This window comes from Vicia villosa, linkage group LG2 (assembly GCF_029867415.1).
Source record: "Vicia villosa cultivar HV-30 ecotype Madison, WI linkage group LG2, Vvil1.0, whole genome shotgun sequence".
In the NCBI taxonomy this organism is placed as follows: Eukaryota; Viridiplantae; Streptophyta; class Magnoliopsida; order Fabales; family Fabaceae; genus Vicia; species Vicia villosa.
Window position 1 is genome coordinate 131,484,406 of NC_081181.1, and position 17,745 is coordinate 131,502,150.

The window sequence follows — 17,745 nt, forward strand, 5'->3', positions numbered from 1 at the left end:
TGATCTTCTGACCTTGAAGTGCTTCTGAGCGTGATACCATCTTCTGAGCTTCAGTGCTTCTGATCTCATGTTATTCTGATGCTTCCATAGACCCATGTTCTGATTCTGCTTCGACCATCTTCTGATGTCTTGCCAGACCATGTTCTGATGTTGCATGCTGAACCCTTGAGACAAAGCTTCTGAGCGCTGAATTATGCGTACTCTATATATATTTCCTGAAAGGGAAATTGCATTGGATTAGAGTACCATATTATCTTAAGCAAAATTCATATTATTGTTATCATCAAAACTAAGATAATTGATCAGAACAAATCTTGTTCTAACATGTGTTACTTGAATGTGACCATTGAATGTTAAGAATTATTTATTTTTGTTTTAATTTGTGTGCAACGCCCTCATGTGGTGCATGCTTGTTACGTGCAAATGTATGCCTTGTTTAGTAGTATTGTTTTGGGGGTGTTACACAAAGAGTATGACCCTTTCATAACGTCACATGTTGTTAGGCAAGTTTATTATTCTCCTTATCCTTCATTTGTGCCATGTAAACGAGGGTGTTGTGTTGTAATAAAAACAAAATCATTGGGCCATATTGAAACTGGCGATCTAGTGGAAGATCTTGCTTACCAAGTTGATGAAGTTGGACCAATTAATTATGTGATTGCAGTGGAACAAATTATAAATTTTTCTGATACAACGGTTGAAGGGTATGAAGTTGATGCGTCTATATTGTTGGTTGAAGATAATATGAACGAAGAACACAAAGGCATTGGATCAGAGGACAATATCACATCAAATGATGATAATGATATGGATGAAGAGCGTGAATATTTAGAATAACGAATGTATATTGATGAGAATGTGTTTTTGTAATTTTACTTAATGAACCATCTATTGAATGTGTTAGTGTATATATATATATATATATATATATATATATATATATATATATATATATAAGAATGTGCTTTGAAAATTTATAATTTGTGTTGATGAATATATTTGATTATTTGTATATTCTCTATAAATAGGTAAAATGCAACCCCGATATGAGAAGGGTAAGGGTAAGAAGACCCAACTCCTGAGGATAATAGTATGTCAGTCACCTCAATTGACATCGTGTCCTCCCCCACAGAGTCAGTTAGATCACATGTCCCTGGCCAGTACTCAGCCTCTTATGCCATTACTCTCCTTTCATGAGTATCCTATGTTCCCATCTGGGGAAGCATCTTTTATTAGCCCATCTAGGGGACCTAGCTATTCATTCCAGCAGACTGGAGTACCTAGTTATTCATACCAGCAAAATGCGGGATCTAGCTTTCCACCTTCCACACAGGTTACCCCAGGCTTTCAACAGACTGGGGGATCCCGCACTCCATATCCCACACAGGTGTCCTCATCCTTTCAACAGACTGGAGGATCCCACACCCCTCATCCGAAACAGGTGCCCCCATCCTTTCAGCAGACTGGGGGGGGTCCCACACCCCACATGCGGCACAGGTGCCCCCATCCTTTCAGCAGACAGGGGATCGCGCACCTCACCTACCACACATATACCTGCACGTGAGGATGATCATGTGGAGCCGGATGGGGACGATACTGATTTGGTTGGGGACGATATTCAGTTGGATATTGGCGATGATCTTTAGGGGGGTGATCCGAGTGAGATTCATATCATTGACGGTAGATATTATATTTGGCCCGCTGGAAGTTCGTAAGTATCTTATTTATAAATTTTTAATTAAGTATAAATTTCCTTTTTTAATATAACTTTATATTTAATGTATGCTAATTCAAATTATTGTTGTTTAGCTTTGGGCCGAGTCGAACTGCTGCTAGGTGTATAAACTATGTGATTCAGCAAATGTATAAAGAAGCTTGGAAGATTTTTGGAGAAGTTCATAGGTATCTTATTTATAAATTTTTAATTAAGTATAAATTCCCTTTTTTAATATAAATTTATATTTAATGCATGCTAATTCAAATTATTGTTGTTTCGTTTTAGGCCGAGTCGGACTGTTGCCAGGTGTATAAACTATGTGATTCAGCAAATGTATAAAGAAGTTTGGAAGAGTTTTGGAGAAGTTTCAAATAAAGATGCTTGGTTTAAATTGTTTAAGGTATAATTAATTTATTTTTTGAGTCATTGTTATTTAAATATTTTTTATTATAATTTTCTAACTGTTTATTTTAATGTCTTCAGGAAAAGTGTACATGGGATGAAATGAACGAGAGGGTTGTTAAAAAAATTATTACAGCAGAACATCAAAAAGACTTTCTGACATGCTACGACGTGCTAGTAAAGTGTTGGGAATTTGATGGTAGTCGTCCTGAATGGATAGGCAAAGAAGTTCTTAAGAACTTCTTGTCTATTGGGTTACATCAGAATTTAAGGCTAAATCTGAAAATGCAAAAAAAACAAATGAGGGCATTTGAAAAAGGGGTGGCCTTAATGCAGTTGGAAGTATAAGTACTTATGAACATTCTCGACGCATGGTAATTATTACCACTTTTTAAAATTATGTTTTGATTTGTTAGATGTTTTTAATTAAAGTTAACTTTATTATTTATGCTAAGAAGTTGGGGAGACAATCACTCATGATCGAGCTGGTTAAAGAGACTCGGACAAAAAAATCGGGTAAATTTGTTGACGAGCGTACACGAAAAGCTTTGGTAAATTATTTAATTTATATTATTTATATTTTTTTATTTAATGGCAACTTTGTGACGTGATTTTCACGTGGCAACTGAGAAGTTGCGGCGTGATTTTCATGTGGCAACTGAGATGATGTGGCATGAAAATCACGTGGCAACTAATTTTCATTTTATTATTTAAGTTAATTTAATTTAATTTAAGTTATATTTAACTTAATATTTTTATTGATGTGTAGGAGGATTACTAGACATTGCTTGTACGATTTTTGATCAATAATTCTCAATATACTCCTAGAGAAGGAGAGTCGCTTCATCCAAGTGTTGATTTTTATATTTGGAGTGAAGTCGTTGGCGAAAAGGAGCCTAATGATTTTTTTTGGTGGTGGAAATTTGGCGGGCAACTTGAGAAGTGGGGATAGAACTTTATTTTAGAGAGTTAGAGATGGGGAAGGATTGTCACGTTCACCACAATTGACACTGCAAATGATGGAAACAATAAGACAATTGGTGCTAAGTGAGGTAAGACGCGAGTCAACGCAGCGTGAGGCGACCCTAAAAGCCCAAATGGAGGGGCAACAGCGGCAAATAGAGGCAATGGCAAAGAGGCAAGCATCGATGGAGGAGCAAATGCGACTATTTATGCCATTCAAAAGAAGCGGTTATCAAATGTTTAGTGGAAACATAGGAGTTGGTGGTGCACCAATGGATGAAAAGAATGGTTAATGATATTAACCTTGACGATTTTCCCGACCCATAAGACCTTTAGGATTAGTTTTATTTTTATTTTAATTAATTTGAAATTTGAAATTGTGTAGGATATTAAATTTTAATTTATGTAAGATATTAAATTTAATTTTAATTTATAGTTTGTTTACTAATTATATTTTATTTATTATTATATTATAATTTTTATTTTATATTTAAATAAATATTTTTTATTATTTATTAATATATTAAAAAATTTATTTTATATTTAAATAAATATTTTTTAATTAATATTTATTAACTTTAAATCAGAATTAATAATAAAAACCCTTTTTACTAATAATAATTAGATTTTATTTTTTAAAAAAGTTTAATTTTAGTGACGTGATTTACATGTCACAAATTAGTGAAATTAGAACACGTCGCAGCCTGTTGTTGTAAACCAGAAATTATAAAAAGAATTAGTTGTGTAGTGGCGGGACATTCACGTAGGGGTGGCAAAATATATGGATTGGATGGTTAATGGATGAATCAAACCAATCCATTACCAATCCAATAAACTCTCTTAATAAAATTCAATCCAATCCAATCCATAAATTAAAGAATAAAATTCATCCAATCCATCAATTAACATATTTCTAATGGATGGATATCCATCCATCCAAAAAATAATTAAAAAATTCTTATTTTCTTTTATATTTCATAAAAAAAATTAAATATTCTAAAATATTTATTAAATTTTATAAAAAAAATTAAATATTCGAAAATATTTTTTTTGTTCTTCCAAAAAAAACTCGAATTTTCGTTTTTCCGAAAAAAAACTCGACTTTTTGTTTTTTCGAAAAAACTTGATTTTTTGCATTTTCGAAAAAACTCGACTTTTTGGTTTTTCCAGAAAAAACCCAATTTTTTGTTTTTTCGAAAAACCTTGATTTTTTGTTTTCCGAAAAAACTCGATATTTTTCGTTTTTCCAAAGAAACTCGATTTTTCGTTTTTTTTCGGAAAAAAAAAGCGGCATTTTTTCGTTTTTTCAGAAAAAACCCGATTTACCATTTTTTTCAGAAAAAACCCGATTTACCATTTTTTTTCAGAAAAAACTCGATTTTTCATTTTTTCGAAAAAACTTAATTTTTTTTTCGTTTTTTCGAAAAAAACTCGATAATTAATTTGTTTTTTTGAAAAAAGTCGAGTTTTTGTTTTTCCGAAAAAACTCAATTTTTTGTATTTTCAATTTTTTTTTAAAATCATTATTTTTATTATATTTTTAAAAAATAATTTAATGAATTTAAAGTATAAAATAAAAATAATCCATTGGATTGTCAAAATGTTTTGGATGGATTGGATCTATCAATGTATATAAATGGATGGATTTAATTCATCCATTAACTTATTTTTCATGTGGTGGATGGATTGAATGGTTTTTTTGGTGGATGGATTTTAGTTTAATGGATCTAATTGCCACCCCTACATTCACGTTGCAACCTTGTGACATGGCATTCACGTCACTAAATATCTTTGTTTTCTGTGCCCTGTCTGCCATGCCTGCTGCAAAAGAAAAATGGTTGATTTTTTATGTAGGATGTTGCGACGTGGTTTCCATGTCACTACTACGTTGCCACACACTCCCATGTGGCGTAGACATATACGTCGCAAAAATTAGGTTGTGACGTGATTTTCTACGTTGTGGCATGGGAATTACGTGACTAATGAGCGTTTTTTTGTAGTGAGACTCTGAACGTTTGGAATCAAAACAATAAAAAAAAACTATTTATGTCTTTGGTCAACTTTCTATTATATGGTGAAAGTCAATAGAAACGCATCAACTCAGCTTTTAAGACATCCTAAAAATCTTTTATAAATCCAAAATTAATTCCATTCAAATCGAGACTCTTAAATCTGTCATAATCCCAAGCTTTCTACTTAATCACAACTTCCGAAAAAGATAGTGTCAATACTTACTCCTCTTCCGTAGAGATAGACTTAACAATAATAGAGTTTTGTTTTATTGATTGAAACATTATTCTTAAAAATATGACATTGTGAATCAAGCTCATTTGGCTAAAAGGTTTATTTCTAAAATAAATTTGTTCTCCCTTCAATAATTTTGACATTAATAATATAATTATTTCTCATATTATTACAATTCAACAAGTAACCATATGATTTGCAAAATAACATTGAAAATAAATAAAATATTTCTATACACAATAAATAAAATTATTTCAATTAAATGAACCATTTTTATTTAAAATATTTGAAATAATTAAATAAAAAACATAGAACCTAAATTAATTGAAAATAATAATTTAAATATCAATTCAAAACATACATAAAGACATTAATTAATATTAAAAGAAACTATTTGCCTACAAGTATTAAAAATCTATAATTACTATATATTTTTAATACTACAAATTATTTCTTTTAATAATATTTAATACTGTATCTCTCTACAATAATGATATATTTTGAATTGGTATTTACAGAGATTAATTGCATTACAGTATAAGTGATGTTTTAGATGTGATTAAATAAAAAATTAAACACGTAAAAAATTTAATATTTATGATCAATTAATTATGTAAAAATTATTTAAACTGCCTATACATATATCAATTAAATTCTAAGAATAATAGATCATACTTTAGGTGAGAGTAACGTAGAAAAAATTCATAAAATGTGTATAGTAGTAAAAATAAAAAATTTAGTAGACTGAAAATATATGCGAATAACAGAATTAAATCTAAGAACCTAGCTCCTTCCACAAGGTTTATGTAAACAGCAAATTTAGGGTTTCGTGTTTATAATACAACTGATCATAAATTTGTTATTCCACTGTCGAGTGGTTTTGGAGGAACAATGAGTTCCAATAACGAAGCTGCTGATTTCGAATGTAACATTTGTTTCGATTTGGCTCAGGAACCAGTGGTCACACTCTGTGGCCATTTATTCTGTTGGCCATGTCTTTACAGGTGGTTACATCATCGTTCTAATCCTCAAGGATGTCCTGTTTGCAAAACACTTGTTGAAGAACAGAAATTGATTCCTCTTTATGGTAAAGGAAGATCTGTAACTAGTCCAAGAATGGAGATTCCTCGTCGTCCTTCGGACTTTCATATATTGTTTGCGCGCTTAGAGCAATCGCTTTTGTCTCGTGAGTCTATAGAAAAGCGTTTCAAGGAGTATATAGATAAGCGTATTATGGATATTCATGAGGCTGAAGAGCAGCGTTTCGAGCGGCTTCAGGAGGCTCAAGAGCAGCGTTCTAAGCGGCTTGAGCAGCGTATCAAGGAGTGTCGCGCGAATGAAGAGCAGCGTATCAAGAGGTTTCGTGCGGATGCTGAGCAGCAGATCAAGGAGTGTCGTGCGGAGGTAGAGCAGCGTATCAAGGGGTGTCGTGCAGAGGCGGAGCAGGGAATCAAGGAGTGTCGTGTAAAATATCGCGCCGATGCAAAAGAGCGTATGAAGAAGTGTCGTGCGGATTCAGAGCAGCGTATCAAGAGGTGTCGTGCTGAGTATCGTGCGGCGTATCATGCGGAATCAGAGCAGCATATCAAGGAGTGTCGTGCGGAGACAGAGCTGCGTATTAATGAGTATCGTGTGGAGGCTGAGCAGCGTATTGAGGAGTGTCATATGGAGGCAGAGCAGCGTATCAAGGAGTGTCGTGCGGAGTATCTTGCTGATGCAGAGCAGCGTATCAAGGAGTGTCGTGCGGAGGCAGAGCATCGTATCAAAGAGATTCGTGCGGAGGAAGAGCAGCGGATAGAGGAGTGTCATGTGGAGGCAGATCAATGTATAGAGAAGTATCATGTGGAGGCAGAGCAGCGTATCAAGGAGTATCGTGAGGAGGCTGATCAGCGTATCAAGGAGCGTCGGGCGAAGTATCACGCGGAGACAGCGATCCGTTTCCCAACTCCCAAGTAACCACTGTTATATCTATATTTAGATTTAATATTTGGATTAGTGTTTTGAGTGATATCATTAGTTGCATACTTAGTTTTTTTTATTATGAATGTATTTCTTCTATGTTGTGTTATCCTCAATTCATTGCATATTTTTGGAAAGTATGCATGAATATAAAACCTTGTTTCTTTAAATTCTAGTTAAATGAATTGAATCATGTTGTTTTTAGGCTAGTGGAAAAAGATTTTGTTTGCATGAATTGGAACAAGAATTGAATCACTTGCATTTTGGTTTCAAAAAGAAATTCTTCTTCTTACATGATTGGATTTAGGCAATTTTTGAATTTTGAATTGAATTAGACGACAATTGAATAGATTCACATTACACATAATTGTGCAAACATTGTTATATATCAATCATAATTGATTCAATTATTTTATGAATCTATTCTGGCTCAACAAATCCTAGAATTCATTTAATTGAGAAAAAAAATGAATCTAATTTTTTTTAGTCTAATAGATTAATAGTTAGAATTCCACTTCTTACAAAAGAATAAGTGAAAGATTGTATGTTCAAATTTGTGCATCAACAAATAAATGTTCATGTAAACTATCTGGGATTAACGCGGAAATCTAATTACTGTGTTCAATTTATTTATCTACAATTTATTAATTATTATTTGATAAAAATGTCTATATTATTCTACATATTTGATCCCTTTAGGACAATGTCAATAACGTCTGCGTTGTAGTTTGGCCTAAACTTTAGTAGGCCGATAAAGGGAAGTTGAATGTAGTCACGTTAATAAGTCATGTCTATTTTTCCTGCCCAAAGTTTATATGGAAGGAATAATCAAATCATAGGGTACGAGGTATTTTGTTCTCTCACCCCGATCTCTCACCTAAAGTATATTTCTTTTACTGACCTCATGCTTGGGAAACTGCGTATATTCTAGTTTTTTGGGTCAGGTCCTTAACCATAGCTGATAGAACCCGCCTCAATTCTCTTTCCGTCTGTAAGGACAAAACCAAGCTAAGACAATTAACGAGCCAAATCGATCAAGCCGACCTCAAAACCGACGTGGAGGAAATATTTGAATTAGGTGGTATTACACAATGCATTCAAGACAGATTTATGATCATAATGAGTAGAAACTAGACAAGGGAACAACGACTTTGATGACTACTAAATAGTCTTTATAGGCCTTATTATTGAGTATGCCATGACTACTATACAAAGGATACCATCACATAATAAAAATACAGGCACTTTTCACACGACATATACTCATACGTGTGACTCTGACTGGCTCCACGTTGAAACAATTATTAGTTAGTGTACTCTACGTGTACATTGCATTGTGCTCTTATAGGAGTCTTTAGAGGTGCAATGAGAGTCTGATGTATTTCTGCAGAGTTCAATAGGTTTCTATAATGTGCTCTTGTAAGAATCTTCAGTCAGTGCCAAGAGAGTTCGGTAGGTTCTTACATTGTACCATATGTAAGGCCATGAAGATCTTGTCGATACATGTACCTGTTCTTTAGAGACCCTTTTTTTTTCTTCAAATAGTTGCTACTGAGTTTTCCATTTGTTGTAATTATTTCACATAGGCCTTGGACAACTTGCAATTTGCCCAAAAAAATCAACGCTTGTTGATTTAGTTTGTTTCAGTGTGGGAACAATCCAACACCAAATATTGTACTATATGGTTGATAGATTAGCCTTTGCAAATAGAGGATGCATGCATTGTTTCTATTGAGGAAAACGTCATCCAAATGTCGATCAGCTTACATGTTTTTCAACTATTTCAACTCAATATATTTTTAAAAATATTATTTTAAAATAAGTGTTGTCTATTGAGTTTCATATTATTGTCAAATTCATTTCCATTTCAAGTAACAACTATAGTCCATTGTTCTATTTATTTATAATATAAAGAAACAATATTACAATTATTGAAATATTGGAACAAAAATTATGAGATTAGTAACAACTTGGCGGATAAAAAAACTAACTTTTCAGATTCCTTAGGCCAATTATCAAAATCATTGTCACAAATCATGATGAAACATTAAAAGAGAAATAGCTCTAAACATTAAAAAAATCTAATTCAACATAAAAAACAACATCAAACTACAATCTAATAAGGCATAAACGTGAATATAACATTCCAAAAACATATTAATTTAAGGTTAGATTAAATAATTGTTCATTGATCATTAGATTAGATCTAATAATTCTAGACATTAGAAGAATTTATATATTGTCGAAGAGAGGAAGCATTGCAATTTTCAAACAATTATTCTTACTTATTTTGATGGGATTTTGAATGTCTATAGTTCATGCACATATTATTGGGGTCAAATCTAGCCACAACAATTATGAACAATTAATGGTAATTGGAAGAAAGCTATAATATTTATTATGAACATCATTTACACTTTGTGTCAAAATGAGTTAGTTTTACATGAGGAAGGAGACAAGCATATATAGTGCAAGTATATAGTGTTGCATGGCTTATGGCCTCATGAATATTCATCTATGTCATGCACTACAAGTGATTATACCATGCATAACTTTATGAAATTTCATGCTTTCATCATGCATTACATGTAGCTTTATCTGCTTCTCCTAATACTCTCCCACAAGATCAAGGAGGGAAGAAGTTGACAACCTTGAGCTTGGTTCTAAAGTCCTAAATGAAGGTGTACCAAGACGCTTTCTTAGTGTATTTGCAAGCTGCAGCGAGCTAGGAAGATGTTGAACCTTCATCGCATTTGTAATGACACGTTCTCGAACAAAGTGAATGTTTAATTTAATGTGCTTAGTGCATACATGAAGGATAGTATTATGAGATAACAAGATGACACTCAGATTATCACACAACAGAGTGGGAGGAAAGTATGGCATAATGAGTTCTTTGAGCAATGATTTCAACCTCATCTAGGCAACCACACGATACTCAGCTTTAGTGCTAGAGCGTGCTAGAGTTTGCTTCTTAGAGCTATATGATACAAGATTTGGACCAAAGAAAATGCAAGAGCCGGATGTGGAACGACAGTCATCTGGGTCACTGACCTAGTCAGAGTCACTATATGCGTGAAACGAAAACTTCAGAGACATATGAGCATAAGAGAGTAGGAGACCATGAGTTATGGATCCACTAAGATACTGTTGGATTCTTTTCATAGCTCCCCGATATGAGTCTAAAGTAGATGCCATGAATTGGCAAGATTTGTTCACGCTAAAAGCAATGTCAGGATGTGTGAGGGACACATACTGAAGAACACTAACAATATAACGATGTAGATAGGGATTCAGTAAAGTATTTGTGCCATGCTCACTAAGTTTGCAGTTGGTGAGCATAAGAGTTAGAGCACCATTTGCATTCCACTTCTTTGCTATATAGAGTAGGTCACAGATGTTCTTGGTTTGAGTGAGAAGGAGCCTACCTGTAGATACTCGTGTGATTGCTTTGCCAAGGAAATATTCAAGAGCTCCCAACTTTTTGAGTGCAAATATGGTATGTAGGGAGTTGATCAATTTCTAAACAAGTATGGACGATGATCCAATAATGAGTATATCGTCAAGATAGACTAGGGAATATAGAGTGACTCCTTGATGTGAATATATGAAAAGTGAATGTTCACATTTACTATGAACAAAGCCAAAGTGAACAAGAGTTTGAGTGAGTTTATTATACCAAGCCCTAGGCACCTGTTTGAGGCCATATATGACTCTATGCAACTTGCATGCAAGACTAGACCCTTGTTGTTTAAAACCAAGAGGTTGGGTTATGTAGACTTCCTCTTGTAGGAAACCATTTAAAAACGCATTATTGATGTCGATTTGCAGTAGTTCCTAGTTATTAGTCAAAGCCAAAGTAAGCATAACTCTAATGGTGGTGGATTTCACCACAAGTTAAAATGTTTCAATGAAGTCAAAACCATATTGTTGATAGGAATATTTTGCTGTGTGACATTTTGTCCAATTTGAGAGATATGTTGTCATTAAATGATTTGTTGTCTAAGTGATTAATACCTTCTGAAGTTGTACAAATGTGATTCTTGATGCATCTACCTTCGGAAGCCTATTAACTAGGGTCTTAGTGATTATTTTGAATTTGATTCTGCAAGAGCAATTGGTCTAAAAGATCCATTGAGTCAGCATCCTTGTACTTGGGCAAGAGAATGGTGTTATTAGATTTATACTTACGCAAAATCCAACCAGACTTGAAGAATTTAATGACTGCACTAGTGACCTCCTTCTTGATGATGGACCAAAAAGAATGATAAAAAACCCCACCAAACCCATCAGGACCAATGGCACTATCTTTATTCAGGTTGAAAACAACTTTCTTAACTTCATCCTCTAAAGGAATATCAGTCAGGAACTTGTTCATATTAGCATCCACCAGGCTATGAATCACCTCATCCACAATTGAAAAGGAATTATGAGTGCCTGCAAAACAGAAAAGGTTAGTGAAATAATTAACAACATGACCTTCCATTTCATCCATATCATGTATAAGGCCCTTATTGGTTCTGATGTGGGTTATGGTGTTTTTAGCCATTTTAATTTTAGAATTTTGTGGAAGAAAAATGTATTTATGTTCCCTCAAGATGCTACTTAGTTTTAGCCATATAATAAGAACTTTTTCTAACTTCTTCTCAGCCATAGTTTCTTAATCCTTAAGCTCTTTGTTGCCTCCATAAGTAAAAAATCGATTCTTAACGTTTTCTAAATAAAAAGGAACATGATTCGAGAAATATAAAGAAAATAGAAGAAAAATGGTAGACTAAAAAAGCCATAAAATATCAAGATGTAGTATAAAAGAAGGGGTTAAATATGTTTGTGGTCCTCCAAAATATCTCATATTTTACTTTTAGTCCTTCAAAACATCTCCTTTAAAGAATGATCCTCCTAAAAATTTGCATCCACACTTTTGGTCCTTCCTGCTAAAAGGGTCGTTAAAATCGTCGCTAATTTAATCGTTAATTAGTAAATAGTCGTTAAAATCTTCGCTCATTCTATTGCTAAGTTGTAAAAGGGACAAAAAGTTTGAATAAAAAATTTAGGAGGACTATTCTTTGAAGAAAATATATCAAGAGACTAAAATAATTTATGAGATATTTAGCAGGATCAAAAACATATTTAACCCTAAAAAAAGAAAATATCTTACCCCAACCTATGGATCTCTTATGCACCATGTGAGTTGCCCTAAAATGTCCCCTTGCTTCCGTAGATGTTCCTCCAGAAGCATTTTTTTTTTGTTTAAATTTTGTTTTGTTCCGTAGATGCACATATGGAAGCTTTCGTAGATGCATCTACGAAATCAATTGATGTTATCTTCGCGTCACACTCTTCTCCTCCCCCATTATTCACATTTCTCATTTCAAAACTCTCAAACTCTCTCAACCTCAAAAATAAAACTTCCATTGAAGTTGTTTTTTTCTCTCGAGTTCGGCCGTTAACGTCAACATCAACGATCAACACACTCCAACAACTTCAAAACTCAATTTAATTGGTAAGTTTTCGAGTTTTCGAGTTATTTTAGAGTATTTCACGTACTAGAGTTTGAATCAATTTTTAGGTGTAGAAATCATTAGTTACTTTTAGAAACATAGTTTAGAGACAATGTATGTATTGCTTGATGTGTTAAATGGACTATCAAACCACTAAAATGGGGTTTTTAACCCTTTGCAACAGTGACCAGACGCCATTGTTGCGTTTTAGAGGTTTCAGAATGTTCCGTAGATGCGTATATGGTACATATGAAACGTTAGGTCTTTCCGTAGATGCATCTAGGGAAGAATCTCAGTTTTTTGAAATGCATGGTACTTCGGTAGATGCATCTACGGAAGAGTTCCGTGGGTGTACATACGGAAGTAAATGTGTTTTTTCCCTTTTGTTGTTATAGATAAATTGTATCTAACTCGATTTTATTTGTAATACAATGCAGACATTATGGCCGACCATTCAGACCGCATTATATCTGGGAGGACTATACAGCATGCCTTTGTGCGACATGTACAGATGCAGATATTGTCACAGGTGAGTGATGGAGTTGTCGTTCCAGCAGAGCCTTCTCCATCTGTTCCAGTTAAGGGGCCTTCCACATCTACTACCTCATCCCGGAGGCCTCGGAATGATGGTGAGGGTTCCTCATAGACGCCCTCCGCTTGCAGATGTTGTCGGGCCAGTTCTTCTACTATTGTGCCAGTGATGGCCGATGCTGGTTCTTCGGTGCCACCTCTTGAGCTGCACGACGAGGCTGATGCGGCTAAGGGGTCTGTCTTCTACCCGGGGGGGTCCTATAGATGTTTCCATGTTGACAGGGTATGCAGATCATTTAGGCAGACATATCTAGGACGGGGAGGTAAAAATTTGTATACTTTGCTTATTAATTATTTCTCATTAATTATTTCTGATTAATTATTTCTAACTTTGCTTATTATTAATAGTGTTTTTTTGGAAAATTCCAGGATAGGGAACCCAGAAGTTTTACAACCATGGCCGAAAGATTTTTGCTCTAATACAGCCTGACGAGGCATGGTTCCAGAGAGGTGACATCTAAAGACTTCGTCATTCTATCTTCCTCATGGTGAGGTTACCATCACTCTTGAGGACGTCGCATGCCTTCTGCAAATTCCTATCAGGGGTACCCTTCTTGGTCACAGTAGGATGACGAATGAGGGAGCGAGGGAGATGCTGATTGAGGATCTCGGGGATGATCCTAAGGACGTGCTTGAGGAGGTGGAGAGGACCCACGGGGCGCACATGAGGTTTCATTTCTTGGCACGATAGTACGAGTTCGAGCTCCTTACGGCATAGGCTGCTGATAGTGATGAGGCAGAGGTGGATATACACATGCAGCGGTGTTGGGATGTTACTTCCTATTTTTTTAGGCACCTAGCTATTTGTGGACACGAGTTCGTCGTACACAGACGTCGTTTACCTGAGGTACTTTTCGGATACCGCACGTGTCCATGAGTACAACTGGAGAGTGGCTACACTAGCGTAAATATATCATAAATTCTGAGAGGGATTCCTGTGGAAGGCAATGACTGTGGCTGACAGTTGTACCCTCTTAATGGTAACAATATCATTCTACTTTTTCTCAAAGTTTATTATATATTTGTGATAATATGTTTGATCACCATTCTTTTTTTTCAGGGTTGGATATTACAGCACTTCTCTGACATTATTGGCTGGGGAGAGGTGCCGGACTACACTAAGGCCATGTCGCGTGCTAGAGCCTTCGTCCCCCTCAGAGGGAACTAGTTGTCGCATCCTTATAGGTGGTATATTGATCGCATGGCTTTAGAGGACGTCAGGTACGACTACTATGCTGCTCACCGTGAGACGGTTGCGTGGGATGACGCTGCCTTATATTTTGGATGGTTGGCTTCCAGTTCGACCATCATTGTTCGTTATCTTCCGCAGCGCGTCATGCGGTAATTCAACTACCAGCAGACGATACCTCGCCACCCTTTTGTCCCCGCTCTTATCACCATGACTCGTCGGAAGCTAGATGAGGTCTTTGCAGACTAGGAGCATCATATGGTTTATGCCAAGGCTCGGGAGACCACATCAGGGAGACACTAAAGCTGCGTTGACGGGTACATCACCTGGTACTACAGGGTGTCACACCCGTACATGATCCCCACTACACCGGGATCACCACCTAGACCAGCCCATGAGGAAATTTTGCAGACTCATCAGTCTCAGATGGACCACACTGACGATGTTCTTCCACGGTGTCGTGAGATAAATGACATGGTGCGGGTAGGCATTACCGATGGTTTCTTCCTTGAGAGGTTTGATGGCAGGCGTGTAGTGGATGGTATCTTTAGGGTGGCAGAGGAGGCATTTTTGTACCGTAAAAACCGTGCCAAGACAGGTGGGCACTTGACAGTAGAGGCAAGGTAGCTAACAGACGGCGTGATGGACGCAGAGGTTGGGCCAGGGGCAGAGGAAAGGCGGGAGATGGTGTCCGACACACACAGTAGTGATACTTGTGATTTTTTTTATGTCTGTATTTTTATTTCATTTATATACTTTTATTTTGATTATGTATTTGATATTATGGTCGATGATTTATATGATGTATTATTTTGGTGTATTATTCTCTGTTGCCTTTAAATTGCATTACTTTAATGAACTATAATTTGATGTTTCATTTTTGTTAAAAAAAATTAGAGTTTATGAATGAAATGCAGGTAATTTAATATATAGCAGAATGTTCTGTAGGTACATCTACGAAACACTCTATTTTTAACATGTTTCGTAGATGTACCTACGGATGATTTGCTAAACTGAATTAATTTGAATTTTCTCAACGTTTACTGTGTTTTTCACGCTTACGTAGATGTACCTCCAGAAAAAACTTATTTTTTTAAAAGTACTTCAGGATGTGTATCTACGAAAACAGATGACTTAATTAGAATTTTACCAGACGGAGAGAATTAAGGGGTGTAATTAGATATTTTTAAAAAAATTGAATAGAAAAAAATAAAATATGAATTAAAAAATAACATATAGATGAGTAAGGCCACAAAATTTATATAAAGAACCTAGAAGTAGAACTTCCAGAAGGTTTATGCGACCAATAAATTTAGGGTTTTTCACTCCAATGTTCCCCTTTCTGGTAAAATTTTAGTTTCTCAACGCAATCGCAGCTTTCTTTCTCAATTTATCTTCACGTTGTTTAAGTTGGTGTTCGAAGATGCGGTCCCAATCTCTGTCTTTCTCAGTGTAATTTTAGGGTTTCTTGTTTATAAGTTTTTCTTAAATCTGTTACACCAATGTCGAGTGGTTTTGGAGAATCAACGAAATCAGTGTCCTCTGAAGAGAACAGTTCCATTATCGATGCCGGTGATTTCAATTGTAGCATTTGCTTCGATTTTGTTCAGGAACCAGTGGTGACGCTCTGTGGTCATTTATTCTGTTGGCGATGTCTCTATAGGTGGTTACATCATCGTTCTCGTCCTAAAGGATGTCCTGTTTGCAAAGCTGTTGTTGAGGAAGATAAATTGGTTCCTCTTTATGGTAAAGGAAAATCGGTAACTGATGATCCGAGAATGAAATCGTATCTTGGAATGGAGATTCCTCCTCGTCCTTTCGGACAGAGGCCACAAACTGTTGAGGTTCAGGAGGATGATGAGGATGATGAGGAGGATGAGGAGGATGATGAGGATGAGGATGAGGATGATGATGATGATGATGATGATGATGATGATGAGGAAGAGGATGAGGTGGAATTTGTTCAGGCAGAGGGGTTGGTTGAGGAAGAGGAAGTTGTTGAGGAAGAGGAAGCTGAGGATCCAGACTATGTTGCCGCTCCTGACACTCCATTTTTGCTGCGTGCGCGCTTGGAGTCTAGCGAACAGCGTTTCAAGGAGTATCGTGAGTCTACAGAGCAGCGTTTCAATGAGTATAATGAGTTTATCAATGAGTTTAAGGAGTTTCGCGATGAGTATAGGGAGTTTCGTGAGGCTCTGCAGCCACGTTTGGAGCAGATTGAGCAGCGCATCAAGGATATCAACGAGTGTCGCGTGGAGGCAGAGCAGCGTATTGAACAGTGTCGTGCAGAGGCAGAGCAGCGGATTGAGCAGTGTCGTGCGGAGGCAGAGCAGCGGATCAAGGAGTGTCGTGCGGAGTATGGTGCTGATACAGAGTAGTGTTTTCAGAGTATCAATAATTAGATTTAAAATTTGGATTAGTGTTTTTAGTGATATTGTTAGTTATATACTTAGTTTTTTGTACTGAATAAATATCTTCTAATGCTGTATTGTTCTCATTGCATATTTCTGGAAAGTGTTCATGCATATAAAACCTTGTTTTTTTAACACTGGTTAAATGAATTGAATCATGCATATGTATGTATGACTTGAATCTTGATGTTTTTAGGCAGTATAAAAAGATTTTGTTTGCATGAACTGAAATAGGAATTGAATCACTTGGATTTTGTTTCAAAAAGAAGATCTTACATGATTCGACTCAGACAATTTTTGAATTTTGAATCGAATTATTTGAATTGAATCAGGCATCATTTGAATTGATTCACATTACACGGGATTGCATTGTTCTTATTGATCATAATTGATTCAATCTTTATATGAATCGGTTCTTGCTTGACAAATTCTAGAATTCATGTAAGTGAGAATAAGTGGGTCTAATGACTAAAAGTCAAAAAAATTTAAGAGAATAAAGGGGTCCAAATCTGCACATTAGTAGATAAAACTTCATTCTTCTATTTTACTATGAGTCTGACATATTCTCTCAGCTCTAATTTTGTTTCTCAAAAACCTTCACTAAACACTTTTTAAAATTGATTGGTTTAGACAGACACGACATGACATTTTAAATTGATGTTTTGTTAAGGATTTCAAAAAAGAGTTGAAGATCTAAAGATAAAAGAAGTTATCTCTTTTCTCTTTTAAGAGTATTTGATGAAATTCTCTCAAAGTCAAGAATTCAAA

At 35.4% G+C, this 17,745-nt stretch overlaps 2 protein-coding genes across 2 annotated transcripts; both read left to right on the forward strand.

Annotated features, from left to right (window-relative positions):
- Positions 1–6,217: 6,217 nt before the first annotated feature.
- Positions 6,218–7,282, forward strand: LOC131650028 (stress response protein NST1-like). Its single transcript, XM_058919771.1, has one exon. The coding sequence runs from the start codon at positions 6,218–6,220 to the stop codon at positions 7,280–7,282; it is 1,065 nt and encodes a 354-aa protein (XP_058775754.1).
- An 8,566-nt stretch (positions 7,283–15,848) lies between these two features.
- LOC131646814 (uncharacterized) lies at positions 15,849–17,491 on the forward strand. Its single transcript, XM_058916770.1, has one exon. It carries the CDS (start codon positions 16,069–16,071, stop codon positions 16,942–16,944), a length of 876 nt encoding a protein of 291 aa, XP_058772753.1. The 5' UTR covers positions 15,849–16,068; the 3' UTR covers positions 16,945–17,491.
- Positions 17,492–17,745: the final 254 nt, after the last annotated feature.

What these genes read in the sequence shown, in the direction of transcription:
- LOC131650028 (XM_058919771.1), top strand. Translation starts at nt 6,218, where the DNA reads ATGAGTTCCAATAACGAAGCTGCTGATTTCGAATGTAACATTTGTTTC.
- LOC131646814 (XM_058916770.1), top strand. Translation starts at nt 16,069, where the DNA reads ATGTCGAGTGGTTTTGGAGAATCAACGAAATCAGTGTCCTCTGAAGAG.